The sequence below is a fragment of the Phodopus roborovskii genome, unplaced genomic scaffold (genome assembly GCF_943737965.1).
Source record: "Phodopus roborovskii unplaced genomic scaffold, PHOROB, whole genome shotgun sequence".
Lineage (NCBI taxonomy): Eukaryota > Metazoa > Chordata > Mammalia > Rodentia > Cricetidae > Phodopus > Phodopus roborovskii.
The window spans coordinates 38,958,363-38,980,699 of record NW_026126517.1 but is presented as its reverse complement, the minus strand read 5'-3'; the positions used below and the strand labels follow the sequence as shown (position 1 = coordinate 38,980,699).

Genomic DNA, 22,337 nt, shown 5'->3' with positions numbered 1-22,337 from the left:
TCATGGGGATTCGGGGCTTCTGAGAGTGTTAGAGACTAGTCACAGGGAGGGGGTGGGGTAAGGATAGGCTTGGTACGGACACTGTCTTCTAGCTGATAGAAGCTGCGGGAGCAGCCATTGTCCTGATGTGAGTTACCAATGCGGATGTCAGTTTCTCCCGCAGAAGTACAGCTTTTCAGCACTCCTATGCCTTCAGCTCCTCAGAATAGCTGCCTCAAAATACACCAAGGAAGTATATTTCGGGGTGGCATATTCTGGTCTCCTCAAGTCATATTTTTGGGTGTTTGGTTTGCTGAGTGCCATAAAGTAAAAGCAGAGGCAAGGAGAATCATACGGCTTCAATACAATCAGGCCCCCAAAAGCTGTGGAGCTGCGAATAATAGTGATGTCCTTACCTTCTCCTGGCAGTGGGGATAAGAAGTTAATCAGGAAAGGGTGTTGACAGTAAAGAACACAGGGAGATGGTTCCTGGATGTGAACAGGAGAACATGGTTCTTGGGGCTTGCAAAGACTCTGTATTTCAAAAACACTGTATTATTTGTGTGTGTGGAGGTGTGCACACATGTGGAGGTCAGAGGACCTGTGTACTTTGAGAGCATTCCAGGTGGTGCAAAGTTTAGGCCCCCAAAGTGCCACAGGCTAGGTAGGAATCTGCCCAGTTTACAGCAGGCTTATTGATGCCCTCTGTTGGTGACTGGCAGAACAGCAGGCTTTTCTCTCCAATGAGCGCTGCCAACTTCCAGAGCGCCACCTAATGAGAGGCTTCTCTGCCCATCCCTCCGGGACAGCACTCCTGGAAGAGTGGCAGTTGCAGAGGCACATGAGTGGGAAGGATCAAGAGACTAGATAGAGGGCTGGAGAGATGGCTCAGCATTTAAGAGCACTGGCTGCTCTTCCAAAGGACCAGGAGTCGGTTGCCAGCCCCCACATGGCAGCTGTCTTAACTCCAGTTCCAGGAATCAACGCCTTCATACAGACATGCATGCAGGCAAAACACCAATGCACAATGCACATAAAATAAATGAATAAATAAAATGAAAAAAATTAAAAGAAAAAGTTTTTTAAAAGCCAGGCTGTGGTGGCATTATGTCTTTAATCCCAGCACTGGTGGTGGTGGTGGGGGGGGGGGATGGGACAGAGAGAGGCAGGAAGATCTCCTAGTTGAAGGCCAGCCTGGTCTACAAAGTGATTTCCAGGACAGTCAGGATTTCACAGAGAAACTAAAAAAGAAAACAAAAAAGGAGACTAGATAGACTATCCCACCCTGAATACATTTCTTGGGAATGTTTTATAATTGTCATTCGGGGACATTGGAGACCCCAGAATGACTCAGAAAAGCTGCCCTTTTGTAAAAGGAAATCTAGAGATTGGGGGACGGACAGATCAGGTGGTGACATGCTTGCTGTGTAAGCTCCAGGACCTGAGTTCGTTTCCTGAGCACTTGCATAAAAAGCTGGATATGGTGTACCTGTCATCCCAAAGCTGGGAAAGCAGAGGCAGGCGTGCCCCGTGTCTTTGCTGGCCAGTCGGTCTAGATAACCCCACCAGCCCTGGATCTGAGAGACCCTGTCTCAAAAAATATGACAACACAGATGGCCACTACTGCACAGGCTCTACAGGAGCCGCCTTCCTCTGCACAGAGCCTTCAGGTTCACAAGACACCTCATGTGTGATAACGAATCAGTGTCTTCTGTTGATTTTCCCTTGACTTCATAGGCCCCTTGTTGATGCTGGGAAAGCTCCCTCCCACCTCAGTAGTGGAGATGTGTGTTGGCTTCTGATCCCAGCCAGTGGATAGAAACTGAGGCTGATGGGCTGTGGGGTTTGTAAGCCGGATGCTCATAGACCTGGACCTGGGGTCCTTGAATCCTTCCCCTTTGCCCTTGATTCTTGATACACCCCACAGGGGGCAGAGCACTGGGGAAGTGGGGAGGGTCACAAAACAGGACACGGGCTAAGTGAAGTGACATCTAGGCTCTGAGTCCACTGCTGGTGCTGTGGGCCTGGGCAAGCCCACAGGTGGCCACAATGCCTTCATTTTCTTTTCTGAGAAACAGAGGCATCAATAGTTGACTATTCTACCCTCACTCCTAGATCGCCTAACAGGAGCTTCCTGCTGTTTTACACTATATAGGGGCAGACAGAGGTGGCTTCAGACCCCCCTGCTTTCTCTCAGTGGGGTCTTTTTATATCCATCCATCCATCTATGTACTTATTTATTTGATGGTGGGGTATATCTGTGCCACAACATACAAGTAGAAGTCAGAGAACAACTTACTGGAATTGCTTCTTTCCTTCTGTCAGGTGGGTTCTGGGGATTGAACTCTGGCTGTCATTCTTAGCAGCAGGCACCTTTACCTGCTGAGCCATCTCACCAGCCCTAAGCTGAGACCATGACTATTACCATTGTCCAGTGCTGGAGAAGAGCATCAAGTGTGGGAGGTCAAACAAGTAACTGCCCACCCCACAAGACTGAGATGCAGGAGAGGCAGAATTTGAACCCAGGCCTCTGGAGCCAGGCTTCTAACCACTGTACTCTGCAAATACAGAGCAGGATTTTGGATACCATCAGATCCTGGCTGCCCATACAGTACTCAGGAGGCCAGTTATCTGTTTTCCCAGGCTGGCCATTCGTGTTTACTACTGGGGCCCCGGGAACAGTTTGGGAAAACAAAGCTCTGGGAAGAACTAGCCTTAGAGGACCCTTAGTGACCCTAGTTCTGTGGTTCCTCCTTCCCCCAACTACCCAGCATCACACACACACACACACACACACACACACACACACACACACACACAGACAAACACAGACACACACACAGACACACGCACACATGCCCACACTCACACACACTCACACACACAGATACACACACACACACACATGCCCACACTCACACACACACACACACACACACACACACACACACACACACACACGATAACAGAGCCCCACAGTCTGGAAACCTCACAGAGGAGATAAAGGGACTGAGAGCCTGCAGCTCAGTGGAGACAGCCCTGGTCTAGATTGCCTGGTCTAGGCCTGCCTGCTCTGAGCAGCCCATCACTTTTCACCCTGCAGATATGGAGTGGAAGGAAGGTCCCACTTGCCCAACATGGCGCTCAATGGAGTCGGTGCTGTGAGTATCTATATGACAGCAGTGGAGAGAGAGAGAGAGGCTGAGGGGAGCGAGGGGGAAGGAGACAGAGCAGAGCCCAGATGAGAGAGAAGTTCAGTGGGGAAGCATCTGCCCTGCCCTCTGGAGGACCCAGCTCCATTTGCAGCACCCACACCTCCCCATTCCATCTATGTAGTTAAGACAATAAAAACACATCTAAGAAAACCAAAAGATGAGGAACATGGAGCCACCATCACAGGGTGACAGAGGCTGATACAGGGGTAAGAGGGACAAGGTAGTGTAAGCTGAGATGGCAGGGCACAGTGCTGGAGACCGGACAGGGAGGAGAGCAAGGTGGAGAGAGGGGAGTCCATGGCAGCAGGAGAGCCCCAGGTGGGACTCTGGGGGGGACAGGCACAGGTGCTGGAGATTAAAATCACAGAAAGGAGAGTGTGGCTGAGCCGCAGGGTGAGACGGGAGCAGTGAGGGAGAGGCCACAAGACAAAGAGATGGCGGAGGGAAAATGCAGCCCTGAGAATCATCATAAATGGGGGGGGGGATGTAGGGCGTCAGCTGACAGAGAAAAGCAGCTGCCATGTCCAGGCCTTGCCAGGCAGAAAAGCCGGCCCCTCTTAATCATTCTCACAGGAAGGGAAACAACACACACACACACACACACACACACACACACACACACACACACACACACGGTGAGGGGAAGGGAGGAGGAGGAGAGAGAGAGAGAGAGAGAGAGAGAGAGAGAGAGAGGAGGCAGAGTGAAATCCTGATCAAGCACACAGAGTGGGTTCAGAGTAGCCCTGAGGCTGGGAATTTGAAACCTTGGGTGCATCCAGGAGGGCTTCCTGGAGGAGGCAGAGCAGGAGAAAAGGATGAAGAAGAAGCAGCAGCTAGAGCTTCAGGCAGGGAATGGCAAGAGTTAGGTGAGACACTAGACCTAGAGGGACAAGGGGCAGAGGCGGGTCTGGAGGACTCTGTTCACACCTCAAACTGAGGACAACAGGGAGCCTCTGAAAGGTTTTACAAAGTATAAACGGAGATCCATGTGTTTGAGCAGAAGTGCAGGAACTTCTAGCTAGAGGACAGATGGTGAGCGCAGGAGGCAGGAAGCCAAGGCCAAGTGAAGCAAAAGAAAATGCTGAGCTGGAGAGAAGACCGAGGGGGGGGGGGAGGGGAGGCTGGGCCGCTGCCATGGGGCCAGCAAGACTGTCAGAGCTGGAAGGCTGAGTAGCCAGGGAAGCTAGAACGTGGCATGATGGAGCTGGGGGACAGGAGAATGCCTCCCTCTCTCCAGCTCCTTTACTCTGGGCCTCTCTCCTCTCTCTCTTTCCCTCTTGCTCTCTCCCCCTTCCCCTTCCTCAGGCCCTCTGGTTCCTTGCTGCAGGACAGCTCCTGTCTTCAGTACCCAGGGGTTTCCCACTGCTATGGGGTTTTCCTGGGAAACTGGAGCCCCCTGTAAGCCAGAAACAAGTCTTCCTCAGTCTGTATGGAAGGCGCCCAGCACAGGCAGGCCTGGGCCAAGTCTGGGCAAATGAGTATCTAAGGCAAGGAAGCTCCATCTAGAGGAACTGATGCCTTGCTGTGTGGAGCAAGGACCTGAGTCCGATGGCTACTGAGGCAGGTGCTAAAGATGCCCACGGAAGCCTTCTTGGGTGGCTGGAAGCTACCCAGGACCTCCTAGGCGTCTGTGTTGGAGAGAGAAAAGAAGGCGGAGGAGGGAGTAGTCGCAGCTTGTAGAGAGAGACAAGTAAACAGATTCCGTTAGGGAAGTTGTCCAGCATGACTCAGGTAGAGCTACACGAAGATGCCCTTTGAGCTGGGCTTTGGAGGATGAATATGAGTTCTGTCGTGCTTAAAACAAGGAATAAAGGCTTTGGAGGGTGAGGAAAGAGTGTGGGGAAGTACTGGAGAAATTTCTCTGAGCTGATGATGGGAACTTTTTTCACCCCGTGATTTGTGAAATACAACCCGGCTAGCTCAGACTAGAGCCACTGGGGTACCACTATACACCTCTGGGACATGCCCTGGAACGGAGGGTCCTAGACCCCCAGCCCAAAAGCACAGTGCACAGGAAGAGTGTGGTTGAGCACTCTACCCTCGGTGACTGACAGCAGTCAGGTGACTCCTTATGCACCCTCCTCCAACGGGATGGGCCCCAGCAGTGTCCTTGAAAACACATTTTGCCAACCTCAGGGGCCACTGTATCTCCTCCTTGACTCCCGGGTTCTCAGTTGAACCTGGAGTTCATCTGTGTTCTCCAGCATGGCTTCAAGCGGACCAAACCAAGATAGGCACTGTGGCTGAGGGACAGGCCTGGTGGCGCTGACCGTGGACCATTGGGAATGCTCATACCTCTAAGTCAGGCTGATCCTACTTCTGGTTCCAGAGGACTGGACTTCTCAGTGGGGTGTTCTGCTTATCCAGACCCCTTTTCTTTCTGAGGAGATGGAGATGTGACAGAAGGAGTGAGCCAGCATCACATAAGGATCCAGAGTGTCTCCTCTCTGCCTTCGAGCCTGTCACGTGGGTCCCAGGACTTGCAGATTGATGTTCCTAATTGCTTTTGGCTCAAGATGACGTTCAGCATTTGTCTTATTCCTAGAGCCCACAACAACAGCAGACAGTGCAGTAGGTGCCAAGAGGCATGCTGGGAGCTGAGGATGACAATCTGGGAGCAGAAGTGAGATGGGTGATGGGTATCGGTTGCTGGTGTTCTTGGCTGGCCCTTCAGTGGTTTCTAGTGGGGTCATGGGGCTGGAGTAGCATGGCAACAATGAATCCATCCTCTTGCCTTAAGGCTCTCCCACTCAAGACTACCTGTCCCAACATGAAATCTGAATCCTTCTAATAGTGGCCAGCTGGCTGGCAGGAAATGTTTTCAGGTGTCTATTTTACATTTCTTCCGCTGGTAGAACATTTATTTTATTTGAAGTGTGTGTGTGTGTGTGTGTGTGTGTGTGTGTGTGTTCTGCTAGGAATAGAACCTGGACCCCATGCATACTAGGCAAGCATTCTATCATTGAAATCTTTGTGTATGCAGGTGTATGTGCACATATTTATCTTACCCTGAAGTCAACACTGGGTGTCTTTCTCAATCAGTGCCTGCCTTTATTAGTGTTATGACTGAAACAGGGTCTCTCAGTGAGCCTCGGGCTCATTGGTTAGCTAGACCGGCTGGCCTGCAAGCTAAGCCGTACCTAGCTGGCTGGGAATTTGAACTCAGGTCCTTATGCTCCCATGGCAAGCACTTTAAAGACTAAGGCAATCTCCCCAGCTCCTATGCAACAACATCCTTGATTTGTACCTGGTGACTTTAAATATTTTTGTTGTTGTTTTTGTTTGTTTTGCTTTGCTTTGTTTTTCAAGACAGGGTTTCTCTATGTAGCCTTGGCTGTCCTGGAACTGTAAACCAGTCTGGCCTTGAACTCACAGAGATCCATCTGCCTCTGCCTCCCAAGTTCTGAGATGAAAGGCATGAGCCACCACCACCCAGTTAACATTTATTTTTGCTATTGTTGAGATGGGGTCTCTACTGTGTGCCCCAGCACAAACAGGAAGAAAAAGCATACTCAGAGGTCAGCTACATCCCTTCCATACAATAACAACGCATGGAAGAAATTCAGACTGCCTGAACTAAGTGTATTAGTGAACAGATCTGTGGTTGGAGTGTCAGGTCAGAGTGGGTTGCCAGAGAGGGGGTGCATTTGGACAGGGGAAGAGAATGAGGTGAGCCTTCCTGGGACAGGGGTGAAGCTGTAAAGACTTGAGGTCTCACATGACCACACTTAGGAGGGATCTGGCACAGAGCCAATGCCTGGGGCTGGAGGCTACATCTACTCTCCCTAGAGATCTAGTGAGTTGCTACAAGGACCCTGGAGACTGATGGATTTACATCCCTCCCAAGACACCTAAGAGGTTCAGCGGATGGCAACAGCTGTGGAGGAACCTTGTAGTTTATAGGCTCAAGTCCTGGCTCTGTCACTGTGTCAACCTGAGTAAATTCCTCCCAAATCTGCTTAGTCTTTAGCAAAAAATGGTTGTATTTAGGGCTGCCAAAAAACAATATCTGGATCTACAGCAAAGCTCTTCACAGATGTTGGTCACTATGTAACTGCAGGACTATTCTAGAAGTACAGCTGGGGGATTGGGCAAGCACCCACCCCCACCCTGTTCCTGCACTTCCCTCCAGGGCAAGTGCTCATTTGTGGCCTGGGTCTGGTTGTTCCTGCGAACTACAGTTAAGAAACTCTGGGAGCAGGTGGCACACTTCAGAACCCCAGGAGAGAGTGAGGTGCCCCGAATAACTCGCTCTCTCCTCCCTCCTCCATGGCTGCAGCACCTTCTTATCTGTCCAAACCGGTTCTGCCCAGGTAGTTGTGTGGCCATATTCAGGCAATTGTACTACAAATTCCTGCAGCAGATGCAGGGTGCAGGTGACCCACCCCGGATTCCAGCTGCATACCTACACGTGTGGTCTCCCCGAACAGTGCTGTGGGCACTCTTGAGGAGGATCGACTTTGTCCCTCCTACAGAGGGCTCCTTGGGTGTCCCTATAATTTCAGAACGCAGGGTCTGCAAAAGGAATTTCTAAGAAGCTTGCCACCAAGTTGAGGCGAGTCTGGTGGGTCAACTGGGCTCTATGCCCCTGTCCAAGTCACTTCCCACTCAGGCCCTATCTCTTCCTATGCAACGTGGACTACGTTGGCCTTGGGGCGAGCCCTCCCAGCAACCCTGAACTGGTGTGGTACTGCGGGACGCGTAGCGGGTGGACTTTCGGAACCTCCAGGGGGCGACCCGACCTGGGAAGGCATCTCGGCCGTGCGCCGCGCCCGTCCAGCGTGTGTGACTTCACCCAGCGCCCAGAGTCAACGCGGCACAGAGGGCCGGGTTGCCGCCCACGTCCCCGGCCGCAGGTGCCAGGAGCCCGAAGGAGCCGCGCTTGGACGCTCCGGGCTGGGGACCACCAGGCATCCGGACTGCGCTCCCGCCTCTGCCTCCGCCTTCTCTTTGTAGAGAGTCCCCGGTCGGTCCTCCCCGCCCCCCGCGCGGCCCGCCGCCCGCCTTTCTTCCTGCCTCGCCTTCCTGCGGCGCGGCGGCCTCATCTATTATAGATGCTCGGCCGCGGCTGACATCAGCCAGCGGCCTCCCGAGCGCGGGGTCCCCAGCCCGGCCCAGCCGCCCGCCGCCGCCCGCGACCGGCCCCGCCGCCCGCTTTCTGCATGACTGTCACAAAGGTAAGCAGCGCAAATCGTCGCCGCGCTGGGGACCCGCGGGCACTGTAGCCCCCGGGGCCCGGGTTGAGGGGCGCAGGAAAGGATCGCGCGCACGCTCCGGCTCCCAGGAGTCGCTCGGCCGCCGCCGGGGGACTACAGGATGCCGGGAGGGGATGCTCCTTTGCCGATGTGGACCATATCCCTGCGCGCCCAGAGACTGCATTTTTAACCCTTGTAGAAGATGCTGCGGTTTTAACCCCTGGAGAGCTGCTTCGGGCTGGAGGGCGCACTGGATGTCTGTCCCTCAGTGTCATGCACCGCTGTGAGGACTGAGGGCCCGCATGCTGACGATTCAGGGATAGATAGGCTGGCCATCCTGGTCAGGCTCACAAGGGAAGCTGCACCCCACCTGCCCGCTTCTGCTGTATACCCCAGGAGCCCGTGCCCCCACTCCAAAGCTATCCTGTGGAGGCGCTGCCTGATCCCTGAGTAGCTGCCAGAGATAGGGATGGTTCTACTCTATCAGGGTGGGGTGGGCAGGAGGGTAGCAGAGAAGAGAAGGTAGGCATACTGACAGACCCCATGTTGGAGGAAGTTCTTGAGCTTGTCACAGGAGCCGGGGTTTGTTAAAGAACTTTGTGGGATGTCTTCCCTGCCATAGGAAAGACAGAGTTAAGAAGAGAGCCCATTGGGCTGTGGGATGAGCCCAGAGCTAAGACAAACTTGACTTCCTCTCTACTGAGGAGGCCTGCTTTGGGCTTCAGTTTCCTCTTGTGCAATGGGAGAGTGATAAGGTGGGCCTCGATGGTGACAAAAACAAACAAACAAACAAAAAAACTAGTGAAGACAATGAATCGTATTCTTCCCAGGTTCTGTTCCGAGTCCAGACCTCACATCCTGGCAGTGGGCTTGGCCTTGGCATTGGACATGGATTTAGCCATCCATACATCTCAGGCAAGACTCCACCTTTCCCAGCTGCTGAGCTGGCTCTCACAGCTGGGGAGGTAGAAGCCAAGAAGAATAGGCAGCTTGCTGTACTCAGAGTCAGATGTGGTATACCCATTCTAGATCCTTCTAATAAGCCCCATGTCCCAGTAACACGCCCACTCTGGCTGGGATTCTACTTCAGACCTTGCCATGAGTTCTGGGACTTGGGAGCATTATGAGACTGTGAACTTGAGGGCTGTGCTTAGGGTGTTTCTTTCAAGCTTGCTATATCAAGTGGTTGGATGTGTGGTATTTTGAAATGAACACAAATGTCGTTAGGCTGAGGAATTGTTATTGAGCTTGCAGGCATGTGGAGACTGAAGAGTAATAATATGTGGGCCTAGTGGGGTATAAGCTCTGGGATTGGCGATTATGGTGCCAAGAATTGACTCAGCAACCTCTTCTGCCTGTGCACACAGGTTTGAACAACTTTTCTCTCTCATGTATAAAACTCTGTTTTAACTGAGGAAGAAACAGAGGCTCAAAGAGGTGATGTGACTCACCTAAGGTCACACAGCAAATATATAGCAGGATTAGGATTTACCCTCAAGTCTGTTGCAGTCTCCCCATTGCTCTATACTGTTGAAGTCCCTGGGACGATTGGACTTCCATAGCAGAGGGACACTGCCCAGAGGTCTAGACCCTGGTCAAGAATGGGACCGGGAGATAAGGAATGTGGGGACCACATAGCCCGCTGTCAGCTCTTGCCCTTAGGTACACAGGCATTATTCTCTAACACTGGACACCTCCCTGCCCAGCCCCCAACAAGCCCTTCAGTGTGGTTTTGGCTTAAGCCAGATCAGAGGATTAAACCAAATCCCTGCTTTAACCCCGTCTCTTCCCTCTCTGCACCTGCCCTGCACAGCACAGCCTCATTCCTGTAGGCACAGGGAGACCTTCTGAACATGGCCCTGAGAGTTAGAGGGCATGGCCTCCAGTCCTAGGTTGGCCACTAACTGGAGATGATGTTGGAACAGTCATTTCTCTTCAGGCCTCTGGCAGGAGCTGCTTCCAGTGACATACATCTTCTGCAATGGCAAGGTGTACTTGGGACTCTGTCATCTAGGGGTGGTCCAGTTACAGATTAAAAAGGAGAATCCAACAAAGAATGTGGGAGAGAGTGGCTAGAGATGACCCCTTGGTCATCCTGCTCCAGGTGAAGAGCCATGGTGTCCCTCTATGTCCCTTGGCAGAGTCCTTTGGGTCAGTGCTTGGTGGAGGTCACAGGCTCTGAGCTCTCAGAACGACTTGGCAAGTGACACTTCCTTACTGGACCCGAGCCTCAGTTTCCCCCTTAGCACTCTGTCTTTCCAATGTTTCCCAACCCCTTCCTCTTTGGAAGATACTGTGTCAAAAGCCTAGGGAACTGTGAAGGTACATCTGCCCTAAATGACACCTGTGCCAATAGTAACTCAGCCATTCTGTGACCTTCTAGGCTGGTGGCATGATAGAACATCTTTGTTGTGATACACAGCTCTATTGAATGTGTGCTAGCAAGCTACCCTAATTGCTTTATGGAAGGGGACAAAGAAGAAATGCAGTAGAGGGAAGGACCAGTCGTAGTTTCCCAGCCTGTCAACAGCTGGTCGAGACCACCTCTGCTTGTGCCTCTACAAAGCAAGCCCTCCGGGGAGAGCCCAGAGGCTGCTTCCTGGTACCAGTAGCTCCAGACCACATTCACTCTCAGGTTTTCATGCCTGCCAAGCCTAGTGTTCTATCTGGATCCAGTCCCTGACACATGCTATGCTAGTATCGCTCCCCCACCTTGCAACATCTCAACTGCTGTCAGATGGAAGATCAGAGCATAAGAGGAGTCAGAATTGTGTGCAAAGTACAAGTTCATGGGCTGGAAGAAAAGTCTGTGCACCGCATGTCAGCATTTCCCTGATCAGCTCCTCTGGCCTGGTCTCTTGCCTGGCTCTTGGAGCTTGTAGGTCCTTTACACTGACTGGGGTTGTCTGTTCTCCTACCTGGTGTGTGGAGTTAGAGGTTTGTGAACTTAGTGTTTTCAGGTTCTGAGGCTAACTTGGCGATCACAGTGTACCCTGTGTGGCAGGAGTCAGCTGTACATGAGCAGGATCTAGGGGTGAGAATGTGAACAGAGGCGACTCTCTAAGGCAGTGATTCCAGGAAAGGGGGTAACATTGTCACCACATCTATGTCCTTCTTTGTAGGCCAGCCTTCTCCTCCTGCCATAGTCGTAGCCTCGGCCTGCTTACAGAAACTCCTGGCTTCCACTGAAAGTGAAGGGGCCAAGGATGGCATTGCCTTGCCCAGGAAACAGAGTTTGGCAAAGATCAGTTGCTTACTGGGCATCTGTGGAGCCAACAGAGGAGAGCAAAATGTTGGAGACGTCAAACATCCTACGCTTCCCCTTGGAAAATGAGGGACCCTAGATCCCAGGAGCACAGGTCATGACCTGCTCCAGCCATTAGCCAGCCCAGGGCTGGAGGGCTGAAAGCTGGTCTTTCAGATTCTGAATGGCCTCTCTCCTTGTGGAGTTACTCTGCAAAGGGGACCTCAGGCAGCCTGAATGGAAGTGTTCAACTGGGTTCTGGTCACCCTCCACAGGTTGCTTTCCATGTCTGTGCTGCTGGGGTCTGGGTTTCTCTCTGCTGGACAATCTCCTCCCCCTCCAGTGTGTGTTCTCACGCTCGTGCATATCAAATGATGCAGTCTCGGTGTCAGGATGGCCTGGGTCGCAACGGAGCATCCCTAGTTCCTCTCTTTTGCCTATTTCTGACTGAGAAAGGGGGTGGGCTGCAGCTCATAAGCCTTGTCCAATAGCCTTGAAGTGTCAGAGAAGACCCACCTCTCCATCCTACAGGCCAGCCTGCCTTCTCTTGCCTCTTGTCTTGCTTCCAGGTGTCTGGTACTCTGATGCAGGAAAGCGTGTGGCTTAACCATTCAGCATTCACTCAGCCCTCATCGTCAGAATACCTACCTGGACCAGGCTATGGCTAGTTACCAGGGACACAGAAAACACAAGCCATAGCCCCTGCCCTTCAGGACCTCAGAGGAGCAGAGATGGAAAGGCTATGACAGTCTCAAGTTAGATTTTAGGGCTGCGTGGGTAGCAGTCAATCCTGTTGCATGCTGTAAGCATTCAGTAGATACAGGCTGCTCCATTCCTTCCTCCCTCCCTTTTTTCCTTCATTCCTTCTTCCTTCCTTCCTCCATCTCTCCTTCCTTTCTCCCTCCCTCCTTCCTTCCTCCATCCCTCCCTCCCCTTCCTTCCTTTCTCCTTTTTTTTTTTTTAATCTCTGCCACAAAGTAGTTAAACCCATTCTCTAGAAAAACCATTAAATCCTAGGTCCAGAGGCCCTGTGTTCTGTAGTGGGAGATCACCCTTTGCATCTGTGGTCACTCATAGAGACGTCTGGGAAGGACTATGAAGTCAGTGCAGACCTGAGCTTTGCCAGTTAGGAACATGGCTGCTGGCAGGACCCCTGGCCTGGCAGCATCAGGTCTGAAGTCTCAGGGATGGAGTGAGTTTTTCCACTCTTGGGCAGGCCAGGCAAACTGGAGCAGACACATCCCCAGCCAGCATCGATGCAGCCACCACTGCCAGCAGAAACTCGGCTCCTGGCACCAGGGCAGTCAGTGACTGGTTTGCATCTGCCTGGCTCACAGAGCTTTGTCGGCTGTCCAGAAGATGAGGGAATGTGCAGACTCCCTATGTACCCAGCCCTGCTCCTTCCCCCTTCTGGAGGGTAGCTACACTGGCTGCCCTGAGCTTACTAGGTGGCCTCTGGGGACCCAGGCTCCAGTTCCAGAGCAGCCTGGAGCCAGGGCAGCTGGGAGCAGCTGGCACAGGGCAGGCAGGCCCTGCCAGGACAGGGCAGATGCAAAGCCACATGAGAAGGGGCTGTTTAGAATGAGCTCCCTTTGTGGGTCTGGAGTGGCACCAGCTGCTCAGGGGCATGAAAAAGTGGAGGAGTGGGGCTGCCACACTAGCCCTTCCTTCTCTCTCTCACCCCTGCAGAGGCCCTGGAGGGACTTTGTAATCAGTTTCTGGCCTGGTCCTTCCTTCTAATTAATTAAGGAAGCACTGAGGGATGTGGGGTTTGCTGGGGACTCGGTTTACAGAGTGTTTGCATGAGCCACAGCCATCTGCACCCAGGGAGTCCCCTGGATTTAAGGATGAGTAAAGGCTCTGGCCTTGAGGGTGGAGAGGCCACCACACCCTAGTCACAGAGCTGATGTGGGTCAGAGGCAGCTGCAAGCCCAGATCTGGCTTGGAAGCTCAGCCCTTTCCAATCTCAGCTTCATAGTTCCCATCCTTCAACATTAACCATCATCACAGTGGTACCAGGTGTATGTCCTGGGCACATGTGAGCATTTAGACCCTGCAGAACTGGGACATGAATGTGTTGTCTATTCTAGGGACAGAGGGTATCTTATCCAGTACATGATGTGTGACACAAGGCTACTTGGACAATGCTGTCAGTGAGTGACATCTGCAGATTCACCTCCATTCCCCTGACACTGAGAATGAAGACTGGTCCGGGCCTGTGGGCCCCATCCAAAGTTAGCCTGCTCTTCCAGATGGTTCCTGCTGATGAGCAGTGCCAGGGGCATGGAGGACAATGTAGGCTTTGAGGTCAGATAGATAGTCCCTCCCATTTGCTTGCTCTGTGTGCTTGGGTGAGCTACCTAGCTCTTTGAACATGCTTCCCCATCCAGTAGTTGGGACTGGTAACTGGAACACTTACAGGGATTATTTCTAACTACAAGGAAACCTGTCCAGGTGAAGCACTTACCACACGCCTGGCAGTGAGTGTTAACACAGCAGAAAGGAAGAGAATTAACTAGCATCCTGGGGGCTGTGAAATCAGCAGCTTGGGGGGTGGCTGGAACAGCCCCCATTCTGCCCTGCTGCCTCTAGTAGGGATCAGGAAGTGCCTTGACCTGGGTGAAAAAGAATGAAGAAGAGGTAGCAGGTGAAACAGGAATTGCCTAGGGGTGGGTGAGAGACGCAAGGGTCAGAATGGGCAAATGTCTGGAATTGGATTCTAACATCTCTGGTGACTTTGCCTGTGCACTACAGGGAGGAGTGTGGAATATGGATATCAGTTCATTTAATCCTCAGGATGCCAGGGCGCAGGATGCTCTTCTTATACTCATTTTACACATAAAGACTCTAGCACTCAAAGCGACCTGCAGAAGGTGGTAGGTACATCAGGCAGAGTGGAGGCTGACCCAGATGTGGGCTCCTAACTATGGCTTCCGTCCCTCCCCAGCCCAAGAGTTGACCATGGGGGAGTGGCTCCAACCTGGCCAAGGGATGTGGACATGGCATGGCCAGTCACTCTGCCTCTGTCCCTAGAGCCTTCCTGGACTTCAAGGAGGGCAGTGGTCACTCTGACCCCAGGCTGCAAAATGAGATCATTTGTTTCCAGATGAGCTCTGGGAAAAGGCAAGTTGGCTTTGGCAGAGAGCTTCCTGCCTTTCATCTCCAGGGAGCTCAGTCATGACAATGTGTGTTCCTTCAGCTTTTCTTACTATCTAGATTGGGCCTTGAACTTTAAAGTAGATCTACAGGGAAATACATACAGATGTTCAAAGGCCACTGTCCTGTAGTTGGTCATCTACACACCTGAAGCATCAAGAAGCTAAACTCAGCATACACGCCACAGGCTGAACCACACTGGGGCCTGTTAGGACAAGGGCTCACACCCAGGGAGTCTGGCCACACAGAGACAATGACAAAAGGACATTCCCACGGAGGAAGTTTCCAGGGACCTCAGGCTCAGGATTAACTCCAGGGAAGCCTGTGGTCATAGGGTCAAGCTCCCAGAGCCTGTGGACCCCACAGAAACATTGGAGGTTAGGACTGGTCCCGTCTGTCCCTTCCATTTGCTCTTGAGTGCTAGGAAGCTGCTTAGTCTTTCTCTGGGTGTAGGTTCCTGTTTTCAAGGGACTCACTGCTGGGATAGTAGGAAAGGTAGCTAACACTCCTGAAGTTGTGTGTGTGCGCGTGCGTGCGTGTGTGTGTGTGTGTGTGTGTGTGTGTGTGTGTGTGTGTGTGTGAGAGAGAGAGAGAGAGAGAGAGAGAGAGCGAGAGAGAGAGAGCGTGCACATACACACAGGGGAGAGCACGAGAGAGAGCATATCACTCAGAGGATTGGCCTATAGCTCACTGATAAGCAGTCTGTCTGGCCCAGCAACCCTTCTATCTATGCCTCAGGAGCCCTAGGATTACAACAGTATGCCACCACACTGGGATCCAACCCAAGAATTCATGCATGAAGGCAAGCATCTTACAGACTGAGTTATCACCCCTGCCCACACTGAAAGTATCTCAAGAGTGTTTGCCCGGCAATGACAGATAGGGCCTGGGCTCTATCCCTAGCACTGCCTAAAATTAGTTTACATTCTTAGTTTACATTCATCTTTATGGAACCTCTGGGTCTTCCTCTAGTCACAGAAACTGAGGCCAGTGAAGAGAGAGAGATAGTTAAGGACACACAGCAAGTCCCTGGCTCATCCTGACTCCAGGGCCTTTAGATTCACTACTGTTAGACAAGGTAGCACCAAGCCCAGAGCATGCAGGGGAAGAAAGCTTGAGACAGAAGACCCAGGCCTCGTCTTTGCTTCTCTTCTTCACTGTGAGGTGTTGGGCTAGGCCCTCCATCTCTGAGTATCCATTCTCTCACAATACCCACTCTCACTGTAACATGTATGTCATATGGACATGGGTGCTGTGTAGAGGTCATAGAAGGAGATGACCTATTGTTTTGTTTGTGACCCATTCAGTCTTGCCTGTATCTCAGTCTGCGGAACTAGACAGTCTCGCTCCAGAGCTAGCTCCCCTACTGCAGTCCTGACCAGAACTGATTCAGAATCTGTGGGTGGAAAGGAAGCTCTTCCAAACAGTCCCTGTTCCTACTCTGTGTAGATGAGAAGTTGCTGTTCTTTCTCCCTGTTTGGTCGCTTTGTGCGGTTTCAATCTGCTTGGGACAGACAAAATGCCTGTAAAACAGCTGTGTTCTGAACCTGTGAAGAGATGGCCTGATCAGTACAGTGTTTGCATAAGCATGAGGACCTGAGTTGGGATCCCCAGCACCCATATAAAAAGCCAGGCTTGGTGACATGTGCTGTAATCCCAGGGCTGGGTGGAGAGGGGGGGGGGGCTGGTCTGGGTTGTGCTGGCCAGTCAGTCTAGCCTAATTGATGTTTCAGATTTGGCAAACTCTCTCTCTCTGGTATGCTGCTTTAATTTAAGAAAAAATACTACCCAGATAAAGCACCAAAGCCCTGATGTGGCATCTCACTTCCAGGCAGCTGAGCTCCCCACAGAAGGGGAAGGTCCCAGATGGTTCCAGAGCCTGATTCTGCCCATCACCACAGGTCACCATCAGATGAACAGAACCGTTGTTGCAGATACACCCTGGCCCCTGGAGTGCTGCCCTGTTTTGCCTTGGAGTTCCTGAGAAGGAAAACCCCTGTCAGCAGGAGGTCCCAGCATCATGCCTTTTACATGCCTTGACTTTCATTCCTGAAGTCATGGCTTTGGGATGTGGAAGCTGGTGGGATTGCTGGGACATGGGCAAGCTATTGGGAAGGAAGGGGACAGAAGGCCCTTGCTCCCATGTTGCTTTGCTGACCACAAGAAAGGCCCCTTTCCAGAAATCCCTGGTGACAGTTGGGCTTGTGGGGAAAGGGACTCCTGTAGACCTAAGGGGACACCTGATAACTTTATTGTCAAACATCTATCGTCCAAAGATCCTGTGTCTTCCTTCCTGATACACTCATAATGGTGTCAGGGAGCAGACCCAAGTTATTGTAGATTGAGGTGACTTTGGGGACTGAGCTAGCCCTTTCTTTCAGGATCCTTGGAGCTCTAAGATACCTAGACTCCAGTATCCCAGCCTGCAGGTAGAGCCCCACTCATGTGGTGTATGCTACTGATTTTCCTTTTTTTTTTTTTTTTTTTTTTTTAATATACATGGTTTCAGGGTTAGCCCCAAACTCACTGTGTAGCTAAAGATGACTTTGAACTCTTGATTCTTCTGCCTCCTGAGTGTTAGGATTACTGACATCCATTCCCCACCCCCCATCCCCCTACCCCACCCCACCCCCCACTGCTACCTTACACAGTTCTAGGACTGAACATTGAACCCAAGTCTTGGTGAATGCTAGGCAAGGACTCCATACACTGGACTGCATTCCCAGCTGCATGATGATTTCTAAGAATTCACTCTGGCTCCCTGACTTAACTGTGAGCCTGCTGAGACTCCAAGCTTATCCCTCTCAGTATCGCTCACGACATTTGTCCAAGGGACATGCAGTTTAGCAAGGGTGTATAAGGATCCCTGGAACAAGCTGTGAGCAAACTCGAAACACTGGAGAACTGTCAGAGATCCAGGGTCTGCAGAAGCCAGAGGGGCCCTGAAGATGGATAGGGATGTGCCCCACCCCTACCACCCAGAAGCTGTGGGGGGGGGGGGCTGGGGAGGATACAGCTCTGTGAGATGAAGGTCCCTGGCCTCCAAATCAGTAAGCTGCAGTTAAGCAGGAGTCTGTCAGCTTTTTGTACTTGCCTGATTCTAACAATTCAAGGGCTGATTTTAACGTTGAGGGTGGAAAGTTCCAAAATCTCGAGACTTGGATAACTCAGCCTGAATTGGGGAGGGAGGGCTGAGTGGGGAGGCTTGGTTCCCCAGGGGACCGGCAAGAGTGCTCTGTCTTGAAGCTTGGTTCTGGCAGTGGCAGAGACAGGAGGAGTTCTTCTCCACCAACAGCCTGGGATTATGGAGGTCTGGCAGCTTCCAGCCTTATGCACCAGGCTATCACTGTGGCCTCTCCTGTCCCTGTTGGAAGCCTCTTCCTGGCACAGTGGGCTCTGGCCAGCTCTCCTTCCTTTTATCATTGAGGCCCTGGGTTGGGAGCCTGGGTTGCTAAGAGCTTTCCTCTGGCCAGACCCTATCACCAGCCTGAGGAGATTTTCAGCCAAGTTATGGCTGAAACTCTGGCCTGAGGGAGAGAAAGAGAAGATGGGGGAGGGGAAGGAAAGGGTACTCAAGCACAGTGAACAAAGCTTCCCCTGTGGGGCCAGGGAGGGCCATCTTGCTGGAACAGCCTGGAGCTGGGGCCGTGTGGGCCTTGGCTTTAGGTAAAAGAATGGGAAGAAGGGTTCCCCCAGGCCAGCCCCTGTGCTGTGCACTACAAGATCATTACCTCACCCACCCCACAGCTCTGCAGTGATGCACAATTTTCAGCTGGGGAAACTGAGTTTCCAGGAAGATGTATAAAATTATAAACACCCTGGCTCACATAGGAGGGGAGGGTAGAGGGAATCAAACCTTGAATGCTGGCTGTATAGCCTTGGGCATCTACAGAAGCATCCAGGACCAGCCTGGCTGTTTGATGGGAGATAATGGATGGTACCTTTCTTTTCTGGATGTGTCTTCTCAAGCCTCCAGCTTATACCCACTTTGGAGTTCAGCCTCTTTGGGAGCCTTTAGCTTTTGTTGTTGTTGTTTCAAGGCAGGGTTTCATGGAACCTTGTAGTGAGATATACACTCTGTCTGTACCTGTTGCACTGACCATGCCCATTGGGGGTGGGGACAGGTGCAGACGTGACCTGAGGGAACTAGGTCTGGGGTAGGGGACCCCAGATGGAAACATCCAAAGACATCCTTGGGGCTGGAAACTTCCGGCATTCACCTGTCTCTGTTGCAAGTTATTTCTCTCTGAGTAAACATCTATTCAGCCTATCTTTTTTACCCCCATCGTTATTATTCCATCTTATAGCCCAGGTTGGCCTTGAATTTACTATATAGTCCTAGGATAACCTTGAACTCCTAACCCTCCTGCCCTCACCTCTCCAGTATTGGCTTTATCGCTGTGCACCAACATGCTGTGCTTTTATTTTGTTGTTGTCATTTAAATGCAGTTCTGGGATCAAACCCAGAGCCTTGTTCATGCCAGGCAAGCACTCTCTCAACTGAGCCATTACATCCCTGGACCCCTTTGGGCCAGTGGATGTTATAAGTCCCTTGGAGGGTGACCTTTCAGCAGTTGCCATTTTCCGGACCTGGCCTCCACAACAAGACCCTGAAGTACTGAAAAGTCAGGAAAGGTTTATTCATTTATTTATTTATAAAGTTCATTTCCCATTCCAACCACAATTCTCCCATCCTCTCCTCCTGCCCTCCTTCACCTCGTCCCAAGCCTACTCACATCCACTCCAGGAGATATTCCTAAGGGGAAATTGAGGCAGGGTGAACTCCAGTGCCATGATTGTGCCAGTTCTGAAGGGAGGGAAAGGGGAAGGGAGGGGAGGGGAGGGGAGGGGAGGAGAAGGAAGGGAAGGGGCACAGCCACCTTCTCCAGCCAGCTCTGAACTGAGCACCTTCCTACACCACCATCCCCCCCACCTCCCTCCCACCCCCACCCCCCACCCCGTGCTCAGAACACAGGACACACTTGAGAAAAATCTATGAACTACACCCTCAGCTGCCCTGGGGATACACACAGGGCTGAACCAAAGCACCGTGTCTCTGTAGGAGACCAGGCCGCTCAGTACGGCACATGGATGCAGGGGTGCTGGGGAAGAGGGTGCCAGGCAGGGCACAGAGAACAGCCATGGAAATGCCTGTTGCCTTAGGAGTGGGCTGGAAAGGTGGAACAGTATCTGGAGGATGAAGCCTGGCTCTGCCTTCAAGGGTGCTCAGGTGAGCATGGGGCTAGAAAACATTCCAGATGGGGGGTGTGAGCAACAGTGTGGGAGGGGACACATTCAGTTCCCTGTGGGCCAGACAAGAGCTGGGAGCTACTGGACTGGGAGGACGAGCAGGGGCTTGAGCCATGACAGCGAGGCAAGTCTGAGCCTTACAGAGAGTTTAAGTAAAGCAAACCATGACCCTGCTTGCACTTTGGGAGGGCCTGCCTCTGCCTTTGTTGTCCTGGAGACAGAGAGTGAACAGATACTCCCAACACCTGCGTCTTTTCCTAAGGATAGCCAGGAGCAGGCCATTCCATGACACTGCCCTTCATCCTAGACTTTAGGATGGTAGATGCAGAGGAAGCTGGGTAAGGCTCGTCAGAGCGCAGTGACAGGGCTGTGTGGGACCCAGGGACTCCTGCCTGAATCCTGCCCTCACTTCCTATGTGACCTTGGGTTGGTCCCTCCTGCCAAGACTCAGCTTCCTCAGCTGTCCCAGGATAATATCATCTGGTGCAGCTGGCTTCAGAAGTGACTTGAACCCTGCTGCTCTCCCACTGTGGCCCTTGCTAACACTCCTCCCCTCCCCGAATTCCCAGGCCCTGAAGCCTGCATCTCTTTTCGAGCACGCCCTCCAACAAGCACATGCCTCATCCTTCCCCATTCCGAGAGGACCTCGGGAGACTTCAGGTGGAGAGACAGAGTGAAGTCCTGTCGCCCATCTGCCCTGTGGCCTGAGAAAAGGTACTCATCTGTTGAGTACTAGGCTTATTGCTGCATGGCAGGTACCCTGGTGCCATGGCACGTGGGGAGGGCCTTGCCTGGCTGTGCCCTTCTGCCTCCCTCATTCAGCAACAGAGCTCTTCTCAGCTGGAATTCTATCCCATTTGCAATGGTACCTGGGAATGTGAGGTCATACACAAGAAACTTGTGGATTGACCGTGGTGACATACATATAAATATCCACCCCTCCATCGCTCTGCACACCTAGGGTTTGTGTGTTAGGGTATGCTACATATACTTAAATATTAAATGTGGAAAGGCATAGGCAGAAGAAAGATGATCCCTGGCTCTCAGAATCCAACCCACTGTAGGATGCTGCTTTTGCGTTCCAGAGAGCCCAGATCTCGGGGGTCAGGGTCAGAGGAGCATGTTGGGTCTACACTGGGATCTTAGAAGGGCAGAACTGGCAGTGACTCCCTATTGCCACTTGCTATGATGTCTTATGTCAGCCCCAGCTGGTGCTCCATGGCTCCGTCTGAGCCCTGTCTCTGGGGCTGGCTTGTGAACCTGCACCCTGATGATGTTTGATTCTCTGTTCTCCTGTGACCCACTCGTAGCTGTCTGGAGTTTTGCAGACAGTTCAGTAATTGGCCCTCCCTGTCTCTTGGCATCTCGGGGATCTCAGGGAGGTGGCCTGGGTGGCAGTGTGCTTCCTAGAGATCCCTTCCAGGCTTGGCAGTGGCCCTTAGACAGCTGACGACACAGGAGCTGCTCTCTAGAGACAATGCAATGAAGGGGAATGCCATAGGAGTGGTTCCTGGATGGTGGTGGCAGAGAACCGTAAGGAGGCGTGGAGAGCGGTAAGGCACAGTGCGATGGTGATCAAGTGAGGTTTGCTGGAGATGATGGTGGCACTTTAAGTGGCACTTAGAGAGAGAGAGAGAGAGAGAGAGAGAGAGAGAGAGAGAGAGAGAGAGAGAACCCAAGCAAACAAAAAGATTCTTCTAGAAGTCTGTTGGGGGGAGGGGAAGGACTGGTTTGAATAAGGGGAAAGCATGGAAGGAGGATCTCTGCTCCCAGGGAGTGTGGACAGAAAGCCGTAAGCTTGGGATACAGGATGGGGCTGGATGGAAGCACAGGAAGCAACCATCTGAAAATCAGAAACCTATTGGCAATCAGAGCCACTAAATATTCCAGATCCAGAAATAATGTGCCCCACAAAAGTTCGGATAAATAAACAAAAGGGACTGGTGCAGGGCACTTTTGGAGAGTTTGAGTGTCTGCATAGTTCGGAGTCCTGATTCTCCTGTGGATGGTGACTTTATGTCGGGGAACCTGGTGTCCCTGAAATGGACAGTAGACAAGAGCAGACTATGTCCTCCTGGAGGATAGTGGGGAGGGTGCTTCTGACAGGGACTGAACTCTGGACTCCAGCTCATTGCAGGTTCCACCCCATGAGCAGCCTCAGCAGGAAGGGCCCATTTCCTGCCACCCCCTGTCCCCCACTACCCTAGGGGCTCCCCAGTGCTGGGGGTGGGGAGTTCTGCGTGGGAGAGACGCCCTGTTTCTGAGTTAGCAGCAGCAGATCAAAAGCAGGTCTGTTTG

At 52.2% G+C, this 22,337-nt stretch overlaps 1 protein-coding gene across 1 annotated transcript in view; it reads left to right on the top strand.

Annotated features, from left to right (window-relative positions):
- The first annotated feature begins 8,041 nt into the window (after positions 1 to 8,041).
- Coro2b (coronin 2B) overlaps positions 8,042 to 22,337 on the top strand; it is a 103,986-nt gene continuing 89,690 nt past the window's right edge. The window contains exon 1 of the mRNA XM_051197706.1: positions 8,042 to 8,371. Coding sequence (XP_051053663.1) covers positions 8,357 to 8,371 — 15 coding nt within the window. The 5' untranslated portion in view covers positions 8,042 to 8,356. The remainder of the gene's footprint in view (positions 8,372 to 22,337) is intronic.